General features: G+C 50.5%; 1 protein-coding gene across 1 annotated transcript; it reads left to right on the forward strand.

Moving 5' to 3' along the window:
- Positions 1-4497: 4497 nt before the first annotated feature.
- Positions 4498-10207, forward strand: DUOXA2 (dual oxidase maturation factor 2). Its single transcript, XM_062583818.1, has 7 exons — positions 4498-4552; positions 6059-6222; positions 6405-6462; positions 8315-8449; positions 8642-8855; positions 9332-9546; positions 10008-10207. Exons 2-7 carry the CDS (start codon positions 6076-6078, stop codon positions 10205-10207), a joined length of 969 nt encoding a protein of 322 aa, XP_062439802.1. The 5' UTR covers positions 4498-4552; positions 6059-6075.
- The last annotated feature ends 5382 nt before the right edge of the window (positions 10208-15589 follow it).

The following is a 15589-nucleotide window of genomic DNA, read 5'->3' on the forward strand; positions in this document are numbered from 1 at the left end:
AAAACCCACTTTGGTCAAAGATTTCTCTAAGTTTGTTCTTTTGTATTAGAAAACAAGCTGTTTCTCGAGAAGTAACATTTCCTACTTCACAACAGCTCATCTGCACTCAACAGGTCACAGGCAAACTGTTTTATTAGCTTTTTGTAACCCAATTTAAAACTAAATCAGTACTGAAATACCTGTTTGAAGGGCCAGTACGTAACAATCAGGACAGAGGCTTCATTGCAGGCGCAAAGCTACAAATATACATTCCCATCAGCTGGCAGTGGCGTTTCTGAATAGGGCCATACCAACTGGATTTTCAGATCTAGTGTCCCCTCCATGCACCTGCCTAAGCAACACTCAGCCCACAGCTGGCTCTGCAGGGGCACCGGACCTCTGCTAAAAGCTGCCTGCCCCAAGGGAGCTCTTTCTCACTAGCAAAATCTGCAGTCTCAAAGCAGTACAGTGTGCCAGAAGAGCTGGTGGAGAGCTGTACAGTCCTGGGGCTGTCCTGCAGCCCCTCAGCAGCATTGGCCTCGCAAATGGTTTGGGCACAGTCCCCATCCTTGACCCTGTCACAGGGTGTGTGCCACACTGGGGGCTGCTGGAAACCTCAGAGCTGCTGGGGGCAACATCAGGCGGAGGTCCTGGACCCCCAGTGCCATTCCTATCCTCCTGGAGCACCTTCCTCTGCAAGGGGCCCTGGAGATCTCCCATCCCTCAGCTCTCTGCTGAGCATGGTCTTGAGCATGGCCACAAAATTTGGGTTGTGCAGTTGGTGGCACTTGGAGGCTTGGTAAATCCCATCCCATAGGAGGAACATGAACTTTTAGCCAATAGGTGAAGTGTGAAGGTGCTTGAGACCTCTGCTAGGAGTGGCAGAACCCAGTCACCATCACCATATGAGACTCTCCTACCAGAAAGTTCTCTCCACTCAAACAGCCTGCTCCCTTCTCAAACAAGGGAACTATAAGAGCAAACTGTAGCAGTTGTGGTTTCCTTCCACACAGGGGTCTGTGCAACCTCCCATGCCATAGGAAGGCAATCTCCATAGACACAGCTGGATTTATCTCCTGCTCCCACAGGATGTATGGTGTTACAACACCATCTAGAGCTGGGGCCAGAAGGTACCACAGAAGATTAACCGAAGTCAGTCAGGAAACATGTTGCTAAGCTCAAAGCACGTAACCATAGTCACAGCATTGCACCTGACCCCCTTTCCCTTGATTCTTCTTGCAGAGCTCCATCAGAAAAAGGGTTTTAAAATTCTCTGTTACTGACCAAATTTCCCATTTCATCAGATAGAGGAATTACTCTCAAATCAAGACATCATGAAATTACATGCAAGTTCTTTTGTGCTCATCTCTCCTGGCACCAAAAACCCATTTATTGCCTGGTCAGTCCCAGGCTCTAGGGAACCCTTGCAGGCTTTTGTGGTAGTGCTGTTCCAGTTAGTACGTTGCACTAGAGATTCCTGAGGTCCTTTCCCACCAAGACTTCTGAGATCTGACACAGAAACTTTTTTTCCACCTGCTCCACTTGCCTTCACAGCTCTATGTCCTCCCATGAGTTATTTGGTATGTCAGCATTATGTCTCCCAACCAAAACTCACAAGCCATTTCTCTTCCCTGGAGCATTTCTCCAAGGTAGAGCTCAGTCTTTGCAGGCCTGAGGAGGCACTGGCACCATGTCTCCTCTGTCTCAGACCTTATCCAGTCACAGCTGAAGAATAAGAGTCCTTATATGATACCCTCAGGAAAGGGTAGGTGCAGATCTAGGCTAGGGATCCCATGCCCAAGGAAAATGGGCATCTCGTGAGCTCCTTTCCCATGCCATAGCTAAGAGCTCCAACTTTGTTCTCCCACTGTTGAGGACTTGGTTGCTGGGCTTCTCCAGAAGAAGCCTCCTGCTCTCCCAGCCACCTCCCAAACCAAGAGGCTCCTTGACATAATGAAACAGAATCAGCCCCAGAAGCTCACAATACAGCTTGCCAAGGAAAAGATTTGCAAGCTTGGATTAGTTCCACAGATTTGTCAAGTTGCCTGGGAAATTTTGTCCCGTGTGACAGGACAAGAGGCAATGGGCAGAAATTGAAGCACAGGAAGTTCCGCCTGAACATGAGAGGGAATTTCTTCGCTGTGAGAGTGACGGAGCACTGGAGCACATTGCCCAGAGAGGTTGTGGAGTCTCCTTCTCTGGAGATAATCAAGGCCCACCTTGCTCTAAGTGACCCTGCTGAGCTGGGAGGTTGGACTAGATGATCTCCAGAGGTCCCTTCCAACCTTACTGATTCTATGATTCTGTGAGCCTTTCAGGTTCTGCTGTTCATCAGGTTCCCTGTGCCATCTTGGAAAAGTCACTCTCTCCCTTTGTGCTCAGTGAAATCAAAGCCTCAGCATCTCCAGTCCTCTCTTTGGCCAGAGAGGATTCCTGTGTCCTATCTTAAGCCTGAAGTTTCCATCTCTTGGCATATGCTGAAGCTCTGCTGCAGAGAACATGAATACAGGGCCTACCCCGGAACCAGGACCTCCAGCTCCACCTGATCTCAGCAGGTTTGGCTCCTCCTAGAGCTAGGGCTTCATTATCCAGGCATCTCTGGAGCTTTTTACAGAACCATGCATCAGCCAGGACTGTGGGGTCCATCAGGTACAAAACAGCTCCCCATTTCACAGTAATATATCCTGGGAGAGCAGCAGCCCTGTGGTAGAGCTGAGTGTGACCTTGCAGATGGAGAGCAGTCTCGAGGCTTCTGACAGCCCTTGAGCTTGATCCCTATAGTCCCTCTTGGTCACATCTTTATTATTATTTATGTTATTTATTATTTATTTCTAGCTCACCCCACTGCTGGTGGGACAGACTGGGGAACTGTCACCTGTCCTCACCAGCCCTAGGACTTGGGAACAGACTGTGCAGAAGGGCTACCACAGTGCCCAGAAGGGGCTCCATCTCCCATGGGAAACAAGTGCCCCTGACAGGTCCCCATGGTACCCTGTGCCCACACAGGTAGGGACACCAGGATCCTGTGCCCATACGAGACAGGAACATTTGGCCCTGTCCTACGCCCGTATGCCCACATCCCTGAGCCCACACAGACGGGAACATGCCTGTCTTGACATTCTGTCCCCCCCACCTCATCCCCATCCCCATGCAGGACACAAACCTGCAGAGCGCCAACTCCACAGCCCCTGTGCCCATGGCAAGGAGGGAGACACTATCCCCAAACTACTCCATGGTTCCTCACGCAGGCAGGGAAACGCATAGCCCCATCTCACCCTGTCCCTTGTCCACATGTGTGGCCCCAGCCCACCTTATCCCTTGTCTCCCCTGCAGGTGGGGACACGTGTGAATGAAGCCTCCTGGCCCTCCATGCAGACGGTGGGCCCCGCTGCTCCTCTCCCCCTAAACAGGCAGGGACACGCACGGCCCCTGTCCCCCACGCAGCCTCCCCCCAAGTAGACATCGACACGCCTGTCCCATACCCTCACCCTACAAGCGTGCGGGGATCCACGTGGCCCCGGACCCCCTCCCCCCCCCCCCCCCCCCCGCCTCCACGCAGTCAAGGAACAGGCGTGTCCCCAGCCCCTTCGCCGCCTCCCCCCCCCCCCAGCAGGCGGGCCCAAGCCTGGCCCTAGCGCCCCCCCAACCCGAGTCTCACGCAGGCACGCGTGGAGTCCCCCCTGGCGGCGGCGGCGGCGGGGCCGCGACCCCGGCGGCGACCGCGGCGCGACGGGCACTCACCGGCGCGGCGAGCGCAGTGCGACGGGGCGGGCGGGCCGCGCCGGCATTTACATAGGGCTCCGCACCCGCCGCCGCCTATAAGAGCGCGGCGCGGCCGGGGCCGCCCGAGCCTCGCCGCCGCCGCCGCCGCCGCCGCCGCCGCCGCCGCCGCCGCCGCCGCCGCCGCCGCCGCCGCCGCTGCCTCCGCCGCCGCCGCCGCCGCCGCCCGCAGGCGCTCCGCGGGTCCCGGCTCCGCGGGTCCCGGCTCCGCGGCGCGGGCAGGGAGGCAGGCAGGGACGAGCCCGGCGCTTCTCCTTGGCCCGAGCTGAGCACCAGAGGATGCTTTGCAAGGTGCGCCAACTCCGGTTGCGCCTGCCGCTAGCTGGTGGGTGGACAGCCGCGAAGGTTGGGGCTGGACTGTTTCCTCGAGTATACCCTGAACAGCGGTTCGCAGAAACTGCCCCGAGTGGAAGAAATGCCGCCTCCCCTTGATACTGTTTGAAACTTCAACTTGGAAGAACAAAAGAAGCGTTTTCTATGTTATGTTCAGATTTTTCAATTCCTGTGTGCTGTTATCTGCTTTAACTTACAGAGAGCTATATCTGGGTGAACACCAACTTGGTAATCCCTCTTCCCTCGCTATATCTTGTATGCAATTTGAGGAAAGAAATAATGAAACCAGTGGAATTCAAGTAATCAAAACTTAACTTTTCCCAGGCAGAAATGTTTGTTTATCCCTTCTCTTTTAGCAGGACTGATTGTTCGTGAGCACGTTTGCTGGGCTGGGGACCTGCAGCTGGACTTCTGTCTGATACTTTTTTATTGGGATTCAGTTACGGCTCCTACTTTTCAGGTAATCCTAGAAAAAATGGTACTTGAAGGCTGTCTTTCTTTGAGCTTGATTATCCTGTAGAATAGCCCAGCACAGCTATAGCAAAATAACCCGAAACAAGATTTTTTAAGTACATAATAGCTCTGCTACTTGAGCAAAAGATCTAGATAAGCTCTAGATCAGTGAGTTCAGTACATTAGACCTTTCCCCTCCTAAAGTCTAGTCTTCTGTTAAACTGTTTGCTGTAATGATCTGAGCTCTCAGTGGAACTCTTCTGAAACCAAATACTGCTTTATGGTTTCGAGAGTGAGTTCAGCTGTACAGGGCCAATTATTTTGTGATGCTTATTATAATCTCCACCCACTTGTAAGCATTTTGGACTTTCTCTTTTGTGCCTGAATTGTTTTGAGTTGGAGCTTACCTAAAAATACAATTATTATTGTTTGCAGAAAATGAGAAGAAAACCAATTCCTCCATGTCAGGAAATCATGAAATTATATTTGGTCATGAGTCATATTAGCTCTGGCATCCTCTGACTTTTGAAGACTTCTCAGGGCAGTCTCATGCAAAGATGCTATTAAATAAGCAAAACAAAAGGATTTAACATGTAATCAGTTCTGGCAGAAAAGATCTAACCCAAAAATGGGGGCAGTTTTGTAATTGCTATAACTTAAGTGCTGGTGGGAGTTGAAAGCAATCAGGGAATTACACATGGAGTCTGCCATCTGATTTTATGTAACTCTGATGTCTCTGATGGCTTTGAGATTTGGTCCTGATGCTCATGTGCTACTGAGGAGTCTTGCATTCTTGGGCCCATGTCTCAGCTCTGGTGGGTTACTTCTGTCTCCTCTGGGCCAAGCTCAGAAAAAATCCACTCCTTCCTCCCCAAATCATGCTCTGCAGTGTTGGGGGAGAAGCCTCCTTCAAGAAAGGGGGTAGAGTGGAGCTGATAGGCTTTGTTCTTTGTGAGCATGGCCCGAAGCTGGGATAATTTTGCTACCCTGAGGCTGATGTTCTCAGTGGCTCATTGCTGTTCTGGAAGAAGTCTGCATGTGCCAGCTTGGAGGAGTAGTGGTTGCTGGCTTGAGGCTTCCTCTAAGGGTACACCACAAAACAGTAGAGGGAAAGGCCCAGCTCTGTCCAGGGAGGAGCTGCTCAACAGGTTTCTGGGTCTGGGCAGCTTCTCAAACCATAGCAGAAGAGCAATGTGTGGTTCCCCCATGTTGTCACAAGCCCTTCAGGTCATTCGAGCCCTGCCCCAGGCACATCCTTTCCCCTGCTAAGGGCTTTGAGTGGTGTGTGTCCCTGCTGTGCAGTATTTCGTCATGCTGGTTTCTTTGAAGAGTTGCATTTCCTTGTCCCTCTGGGAAACTTTGTGATGAACTTCCCGCGGGTGATTGTTCTGGAGCTGGGATGGGGTTGAGGTTGAGCCCCTTTGGGGCTGGAGACCCCTGAGGCTCAAGGCAACCTGGCAGCGTAGTGGATGAAGCAAGCTGGGCCTCTCCTGCGATAATCTCTCTCTCACAGGCTCCTGGAGGTGTAGGATGACTCTCTTTGATGGCGTTTACCCCTTCTACCCTCAGCAGAGAAAGAGCTTTGTTTTCGATGTCAGTACCATCATAGTGATCATCGTCTTCCTAACACTTGCTTGCAGTTTCTTCATCATCGTCCCAGGCATCCGTGGACGAGTGGTGCGTGACCCCTCTTCCTGGTGAAAAAATGTCCAGTCCTCATATTCTGGGGAGATGAGAAAGAGCTGCAGGTTCTCCACACACCAGAGTGCTCCCAGCTGGCTTTTCGCTGGCTGGGGGTAAGGTGGGAGGACAGCTGCAGCTGTTCCCCCATGCCTGATGTCCCGTCTCTCTCCCCACAGAGGCTGTACTGGCTAATCCGTGTTCTCCTCAGCCTTGTTGTTGGGGTGGTGATCGTTGGTAAGTGTTACAAAACACTCTGAGGGTTGGCCCATGCAAAGGATTAAACTCTGGGACAGGGTTTGTGCCTGGGAAACATCAGCTGGTGATCACAGCCATGGCCTGGCAGAGGCTGATTGCAAGGTCTGCCCTACCCCTGCAACAAAAAAGCAGGGGCTTAAGAGCACTTGGAGGTGCTTATACCCACAACTGAATCAAGAGGGCACTTTGCTCACTCCAGCTGCTCCAAGGAGGCCAGACTGCCCTGCTTAGGTGTGCTGCACAGCCCTGTATTCTTCCAGCTGTGCAACCCCTCCTGAGCTACCTGAGGCTGAGGGAGCATGGCTGAACAGCTTGGATTGTTGCCAAAGGAGTTTGTAGGTTGAAAGGAGCCTTGCAGTGACGTAAGGAGAGCAGGTCAAAACAAAATACAGGCAGGTTGGAGGGAGGGAAAAGATTTTCCAGGGAATGAGACAGGAGGGAGAGGATTTGATTTACTAGAAATCAGGAAATGTTTTGGAGTAAATGGTACTGATGAGGAAACCAGCAAGGACCAGACTGGGTATTTCAAAGGCACACAGGGCTGCAGGGAAAGTGAAAGATGGAGCAAGGGGAGGGAAGACGGCGAGTGAGGACAGCAATCAGCCCTATCCCAATGCGATAAAAACTCTACAGCTTTAAAGAAAAGATATGGCAGATGACAAGACCATTTAGAGAGGAATTACAAAGCACAGCTTAAATGACTCAGATCCTAGTCTGACAGGACAATAACAGTAGGCAGCCAGGTGTAACCAAATATGTGACACTACTGACTGACGTGTGGGTCACAGGACACAGTCTGACATGTAGTGGTGTCCAGGTGCTGCAGGGTGCCACCAGATCTGCTGGGGAACATGGTGCCAGGCTCCAGCCAAAGAAGGGGTAAAGGTACAGCTATGCTCCACAGCCTCAACCCGTTCAGCCCTTGCTCAGCCCTGGAGAGCCATCCAGTGCCTCCTTCATTACAAGGAAGCAGTTAAGTGCTGCCTGGGCACACAGAGGAATTAACTGTTGTAAAGGCAATGTCAGGATTTTTGTCTGGCAGCGGCAGTGCCCACCTGACTCTGTAGCTAGAAAAATGTTCCTCCAGGACTGCTGCTGGATCAGTGCTCTCACAAGCATGGGAGAAGCTGATTCCACAGCTGAATTCATTTTTAGGAAGACCTAAAAGGTCTCTTTCAACTTGAGATCAACCTGAGTATACCTTTATTTTCAGCTCATTTCAGTGCTGGAAAATTAAGTCCACTGCTAAGTGAATGTGTTTCAGAAAAGGACACTTTTGCTCTGAAAATATAAACTAGGAATGTTTCACATTTTTCTTTTTTTCCTAACTGAAATGACCAGCAGAACTGTGACAGCACTTGCCACCCTTCTCCACTGGTCCTCACTATTCACTAATAGAGAGATCTGTTACTCATTAATGAGCTTAATATTCAGCAACAAAACTCATCCCTTGTCCCAAGTGTGAGGAATCGGCTCATTTTGAAGCCCTGTCCTTCAGGGCATGGTGTGTGCTGGGGTGTGGAGGCTGCAAGGAAGTACTGAAGAGGATTCCCAATGAGCAATCTGGTTGTGAAGTTCGTCCCTGGGGATTTGAGCTTTCTCTGGGATCATGGGAGTGGATGCCCTGTGAAAGGAGGATATGAGCTCTACCAGAGCTTGGGGAACTAGCTCAGGCATGTTCTTGTGGCTTAGTCAGCTCTCCTGCCCTCCTTTCACTCAGTTGCAGTCGCACAGCAGGAAAACTGCAGCTTGTACTTGCCCCAAATCCCTCATGAGCAGAGCAAGACCTCAGACCAGCCCCTCTTTAGCCTCAACTTACTTTTCCTGGCAGCTGTCCAGTACACAGGGGACTGGGAGAATGGCTGGGTGAAAGCAAACACCTCCTACAAGTCCTTCAGCCATGCCTTGGTGAACGCGGACATCGGGCTGCACATTGGCCTAGCAGGGGTGAATGTCACACTCGTGGGTGAGTCTGATGTCCCTGTCTGGGGCTGTGAGGTGGCCATAGCCTTGGGAGGTCTCCAAGGATTTTGTGGGCTGCCTTGGTCTTACTGGCCTTGCTCCTGACCCTCTGTTGTCATAGAGTTGCTTGTGCTCCCAAGTGGCAACACTTAGACTAGAGGGTCACGGCAGGACCTTAGTTTTCCTCCTCCATCAGGAAACCCAATGAATCAGGTCAACGAGACCATCAACTACAATGAGCACTTTGCCTGGAGCTTCGATGCAGATTATGACCACAGCTACAGTGTAGGCCTGAAGAAGGGGCTGCCCAGCCCCATCCTCTATGTGGCAGAGAAATTCACCACCCAAAGCCCCTGTGGTGTGCACAACCAGTATCGTATCTCTGGCCACTACGCGTCAGCCACTCTCTGGTGAGCCTCACTCTTCTGGTGTGGGCAGGGGAGACACGAGGATATGGGAAGGGCTCTGCTACCTTGTCTCTAAACCTCCAGAACTGGTGTGCAATGGGTAGTAGTTGCACACTGCAAGGAGGAAAGTCATAGGAGTGGAGGAGCATCTGCGAGGTCTGCTGTCAAACCTTCTTGGGATGAGTAGAAAGAAACCTTCTTGGTCCTCTCTGCAGATGAAGCCCAAAGGGGTTGGGCAGAACACATGAAGCCCACATGTTTGGGCAGAACATGGTGTAGATCCCTGCCATGATGTAGTGATGGAGGCAGGGACCTGTCTCCATGAAAGAGAGTTGGAGTTGCTGTCCCTGGGGGCTTGGGAGACATCACATAGCGCAACCGGGACCCCAGATTCCTCCTTCCACATAGGAAACCTTACCTGGAGCATCCTAGACCATGGAAGTTGTGCGCTTCATCACTTGGTCTTCTCTTGTCTCTAGGGTGGCCTTTTGCACTTGGCTCATCTCCAACATTCTCTTCTCCATGCCTGCCCTAGTCTATGGAGGATGCATGGTCCTGGTCACAGGGGCCTTCATGATTTTTTCATTGCTCTCCTTTTCCACCGTGAGGAACTCACCAATGTGTGCGATCCAGTTTGGGCCTGCATCCCTTCACATAGGCTATGGGGGATCTTTCTGGCTCACGCTAGCGGTTGGTAAGCACAGCAAGCTACATCAGGGTATGCCACTATGTCTCTCTGAATGCATAAGAGTGTCAGCATTTTCTCCCCCAGAAATAGAGGTGGCATAGCTCAGGGCATGGAGCCCCTTGTGCTCTGCAGGAATCAGAGTCCCAGCAAATGCCTTTGCAAAGCAAATGCTGATGGAGTTGTGGGGAGGGCTAGCAGAACTTGGAGCACCTTCCCCATCTAAAGGGTGGTGGAGGGATTTTTAGTCCCGGTATTCCTAAGGTGTAATAATGCAAAGAAGTGGGGAACACATGCCTGTGGGTTTTAAGATGCTCAGCACAGCAGCTGAACCCACCTCATACGGAGGAAGGCCATCTTCTATAAGGGAAGGTATTGTTCCTTGATGGGGGCCCATTGGAGGAGGGATGTGGGATGGGGAACATGCTGGTGCTCACAGGCATGCTCTCTGAGAGCACGTTGTTTTCCAGGCTTGCTCTGTTTAGTGATTGGGGTCACGGCTGTTGCACTGCACTTCTTCAACTTGGACCTGCTGAAAACCTTCTTTGATCTCCATGTGGATGAAGCAGAAGAGTGCCAAGAGATGGCCGAAGTGTACATCAACCCTCATTTCATGCACAATGCTCTGTCTCCCCCTCAGCCCTCCACACTCAGCCCTAAGAGTATCTAGAAGAAGTTTTTTTTCCCACTTCTTCACTGAGAGTGGTCCAAAGAGGGCAGAGCACAAACCCCTCTTGGTATCCCCACAGAGACCTGTCTCCCGAGCCAGCTGCCACCAAGGTGTGCACATAGATTGTGTTGGGATGGGGACTTGCTGAGAAGTATCTTTGAAAGCTGCACCTCCCTGCTCGTGTTCTCTGTGAAGGGACAGACTTTGAAGAGAGTCAGCAGTCTGTAATTGGAGCACCTCATGGCTCTGCAGCTTTCTAAGCCGAGCATTCACCTGGGGATCTCTGTCCCAAGAAGTGGGACACCATGCCATAATGTGGTGCAATGAGTCTTCAGTGGCAGGTTCCCGTACTAAAAATCAAGCTCACTGGTGTGACTTCTTCTGGGGAGTACCCAGGAGACTCCAAAAGCCAGGGATTTAATCTGCCCAAGCTTTATTTTCCCATGCACTGATGTTTAGTGTAAACCTTTAGGTGTACCTAGAAAAGCCAGGCACAGACCCAAACCGTTAAACTGGATGCTGTGTGAGCTAGAGTAAAAAATCTGCTCCAAAATAAGGACTGAGTAAAGTACCATGGAGGTTTTCATGGGGAATGCAGAGATGCGGTGACTTTCATAAAATGTTTTCCAAGCTTAAGCTTGTGTAATAACACAAGAATAGTAGGCTAACGTAGACCTAAAAGATGTCACGGGAAAGGCAGAAAAAGGAAGAATGAGCTTACACCTGCATAGCTGAAACAAAGCTATGCTGCCTGGGCTTACCTCAAAATGCAAGCCTGAGGCCAAAAGTCAGATCCAGCCTGCTTATAGCTGAGGTGAGAAATGATGTGCATCCAGTCACGTTATTACAAATAAAAGATGGGCTCTGGAATCAAACTCATTGACAGTATGATGTTTCCAGCAGGTATGAGGAGATTGCCATAGCTGAATGTTCGATGCCTGAGCAGCTTTAGTGTAGTTAATTGTAAGAGAGATTATTTCTGTGTTTTTTTCTTTTCCTTCTGAGAAAAAAACTCTTGTTAAACTGGACTACTTATTTCTTTCACACAATATTTTTATTGAATTAGTTTGATTTGTTATAGTCAAGAATTATTATTTTTAATATCATTTTTTCAAAACCACATCTCTGAAATATTTTGGGGCTTTTCTGGAATAGTTTCTCAGATAGAGGTTCAGAAGCGTCTCTGCAGGTGGCCACTTATGATCTCGAAGGAGGAGCATCTTTCCCTTGGGTGATGCTGCCTTGGCAGAGGTTCCCCAAAAAGGGACTAGATTTATTGGCGCTTACCAAGTAGGCCCTTGAACAACGTTTGCCATTAGAAGCAGCATACCACAGTGATGTGGGAGATCCTGAAAAGGAAGTGTCAAAGTGCACTTTAACTTGTCTGAGGAGCAGGACAAAAGCTGTAAGGTTAAAGCAACAGAACTTGCAGTGGGTTGATTCCCTTAGGAAAGGGAAGAGTCTTTCTTGAGCCTTTGCAGGTGAGGCCGGGGGTGGGGTGGGGGGTGGTGGACTTGCCTGAAGGTGCTACAGCAAACACAAGCTATTAGATCTGGTATGGGACAGATCCGATGCCCTGAAATTACAGGAAGTTGGAGTATTTCCTATTCTTTCTGCCTCCACACCTGGCAGTCCAGCCCTCTCCAGCCTCATCTCTTGCCTTAAGAATGATTTTCCCCCAGAAGCTGGTAAGGTCCTTACTGGAAAAAAAGCTGTGGCCTAATAAATCCGACACACAAATGCATGAACCCAAATAAACAAAAAATACATAGAACTGGATTCATCTAAAGCATTGAGCCACGATTACCAGGCCAGCTCTCTGTGTGGCCGGCTGGTTTGCCAAGAAACATGTGATGGGATTTCTGCAGCTGGATGTGCATGGGGCTGGGTGAGCAGCTGCAAGAAAACCATGGGGAAATGCAGAGATCCCTTCATTCATAGTGTCTCTCATGGAGATAATGTATTTTTCAGCAACAGCCCAGCAAGGTCAGAATAATGAGGGCTGGCTGTCCTGGGTGCGGAAATGTTGTGAGTCTCTCTGGCCCCCAGAGACAAGATTTGCAGCATGTCTGGACAGAGGACTTCTTCGCTTGCCACCTACAGCCTCCTAACACCCTTGCTGGCTGGTGGGTTTCTGTCTGTCCCACTATAGGCTTGCTCCTGGGTCAGGCAGGCAACCACAGCGTGTTTCTGAGATGCCAGGCTGCGCTGCCAGCTCCTGCAGCACTCTCAGGGATCTTAGCACTGGGCTCCCAGCTTCACTGTGGCAGTTGTTCGACCTCATTTCCCAGTAACACCTGTGCGTAACTTTCTCCACACCCTTGAGCTCATCTCAGAGTGTGTGATTTGGGACATACCTGCATCCCTCTGTGTGTTTTTATTTACTTCTCTGAGAAAGCACTAAAAATCAACTGGAGCATAGCAGCAGGAGGCCTCCAGCTACACTGGGAAAGTTTAACCAGCTGAGGTGCCAACCAGAGCAGTGCCACCCCCTTTGCCAGGCCAAGACTTTCCCTGTCCTGCTCTTGTGCTCCCTCTGTACTGTCCAGTACCACCACCCCAAGATATCTCAAGGATTCATTTTGAAGTGGAGGTGGCTGTATGTGTCTGAGGGATGTACATGCATGAGGTCCATTGCATGTGGCCATTCTCAGCCTGAAACTGGAGGAAGCACTGGCAGAGAAGAAAGAGATGATTGCTAAGACTGCTAAGAAGCACCCAGCACCCCATCTGCAGCAGCAAACATCAAATCCATGAGGCTGAGGACCTGCTCAATTCACTTCATGAATGTGCAGGGAGATCAGAGGCCTGGCAGGAGTGTGCCTCTCTGCTTGAGGACAGCTGCTAGGGAGGGCCACTGTGGGGGAGGGAAGCTGGCAAATGATGGTGGCTACTTGCCAGCTTTTCTCCCAGCATTGTGGGGACAAGGTTTGGCAACCTCTCCAAGGAGCGCAGTGCCCTTCTGTCTGGCTCTATTTATCCTACAGTGCTTATGGATCTGATGTGCAGGTGATTTGGCACTGCAGGGACAGAGGCTTGGTGCTTCAGAGACTTTTTCTGGGAGATACATAGTTGAGCAACTTTCTTATTTGCTCAGGAATGATTATTTTGCCTCACTGCATCTTACTATAGCAGCTTATTGACATGCACTGTAACAGTTTTGCTTATATGAACCCTGAGCAGTGCTGCTGTAGGACCTACCTCCACCATCACAGGTCCCAGATCAGTTTCTTAGCTGGACTGAACTGTTTCAGACAACAAGACGTAAAATAATTGGCGATAAATCCCTGGCTCACAGCCAAGGCTGCTTCTGGCGCTTTGCTGCCCGGGTCAGACCTGTTTGCTGGAGGGAATCTGGCATCTAACCAGAGTCCATGTGCCAGGAAATGGAGAAGCGCTATATGTGTCTCAGACTGGGGCTCGGCGAGGGTCATGGTCCTATGCCTGGAGGCACTTGGCACCCAGGGGCAAGTGGCCACTGTGCCATTTAGCGAGCGCCAGAGCTGCCCTCTCTCCTGCCCCCAAGCTGGGCTGCAAGGAAGAACATGCAAGGGAAAAGGAGAGGTTTAGATTGGCAGAATTTGAATTTTTCTCATCGAAAATAAAAGAAGTGAAGAAATAAAAAGGTTTTGTTAGTGCCTGGGGTCTGATTTATCTGCAGGCTGTGGCTGAAACCTCCTTTGGTACATGCTGTTGAGAATATTGTGACTGAGATCTCTCAAGCCCACTTTTCAGATCTATTTTTAATTGACTGTCAGTGAGAGTGAGGTCCTCTTTGAAGACTCTCCCATACGGAGTGGGATGAGGTAGGCTGCTGTGCCCAAGCACTCCTCCATAGAAGACCTGCCATGTCATGATCCGTCTGCAAATCTCCCTGCTGAGCTGAGGATTGCTCCCACCAAAGTGTCTTCATGCCCAGGGTCACCCAAAGAGCTAATTCCTTATTCTCAGCCTACTTGCTCACCTGGAAATGCTTCAATACCCCATTTACCATGTGTCGCGTTGTCCCTACTGCCCTGCTTTAGTCAGATGCACCATGCCTGGGCACAAAAGGGCTGTCAGTGAGTTTTTCCCTATCCTATTGTTGCCAGGTCAAAGGAAGGGAGTGTCTCAGACCCGCCAGGTCTCAGAAGTCCATCTTCTTTGTTAGACAAGAGAAAGATCAGGTCCAGTTTATTTCACTGATATAGAGGGGAAAATATGTAAGTACAATACAGAAAAACAATTTTGCAGGATCTGCACAGAGTTAAAGGGGTGCAAACCTAAATCATTCTCAGTTGCCTCCTTTCCTCCACATAAATGGCCAGGATGCAATGGCAGCCTGGAGTAGGTGGCTACATCCAACCTGCCTGTGCAGTATTTCAGCACTGCATGCCCCACAACACACACATTTTCACAGTTAAGCAGGATGAAATCAAGCCTTTCAGACATGGTACGGAGTGGGTGGGTCCATACCCACCTCTTACTAAGTAATTTCAGGCACTCTCTGAGGCACCATAGCACCTCTGTTCCCTTGTCCTGCTCTTGTTCCTTGTTACATCCATTCTGTCTTCCTTTCAGAGGGCTGCAAGAACACTGGTGACTGATGGTTTGTGACCATCCGTTCTGATGATCTTTGATACGTGATATGTGAAACTCCATCCAGAGCCTTGCACAGAGCCCAGAGAAGGGAGTAGGGTGGAAGGTGGCTGTTTCCCCCGCTCCTGGTCCTTTTCAGGGTGAGTGGACTACTCAGTACTCCTCTGAGGTCTGGCCATGCACATTCTTAGGCTGCTCCTAGGTTGCCCCTGTGGTCTCTGGGTGCTTTTAAGCATTGTAAGAAGCAGGGACCAAAATCAAACTCTCTGACTGTGTTTTTTTTCCAGCCCCGTATACAGCCAAATGCACCTCAGACCTGTTGCCCACATTGAACCTGAGCTGTGGGATTCCAGGATGGTCTGAAATCCAGGATGCCTTCAAGATTTGGTATCGTCAACACCCCCACTAAGTCATGGCCCTCCTTGCCAACCTGTCCTTCATGACACATCAAGAGGAAACACTGCACATGGGGCATCCTGGTGGCCACAGGGCCCAGCTCTGCCCATTCGTCCTGCCTACTGATGGAAAGAGATCCCTGGGCAGAGTCCCCTGGCTACTCAGAGGCCTCTGGGTTTGGGGTGCTGTCGGGGGGGGGGTGTTTGGTTCATTTTTATGCTTTTCTCTAGTTTCTTTTGTTTTAGCCTCTGCATCTTAGGGAGGACTCTCAGTATTTGTTGGAGATGGAGTAAGTGGAAAAGCAGTAGCTTAGTGGCTGTAGCTGGACAGGGCAGGGCAGGGCAAGGATTCCGCACCCCAGAAGCTCTTCCTGATGGTGAAATGAATAGTAATAACAAAATTGGGGCA

Source organism: Rhea pennata, chromosome 10 (genome assembly GCF_028389875.1).
Source record: "Rhea pennata isolate bPtePen1 chromosome 10, bPtePen1.pri, whole genome shotgun sequence".
NCBI classification, from domain to species: Eukaryota; Metazoa; Chordata; class Aves; order Rheiformes; family Rheidae; genus Rhea; species Rhea pennata.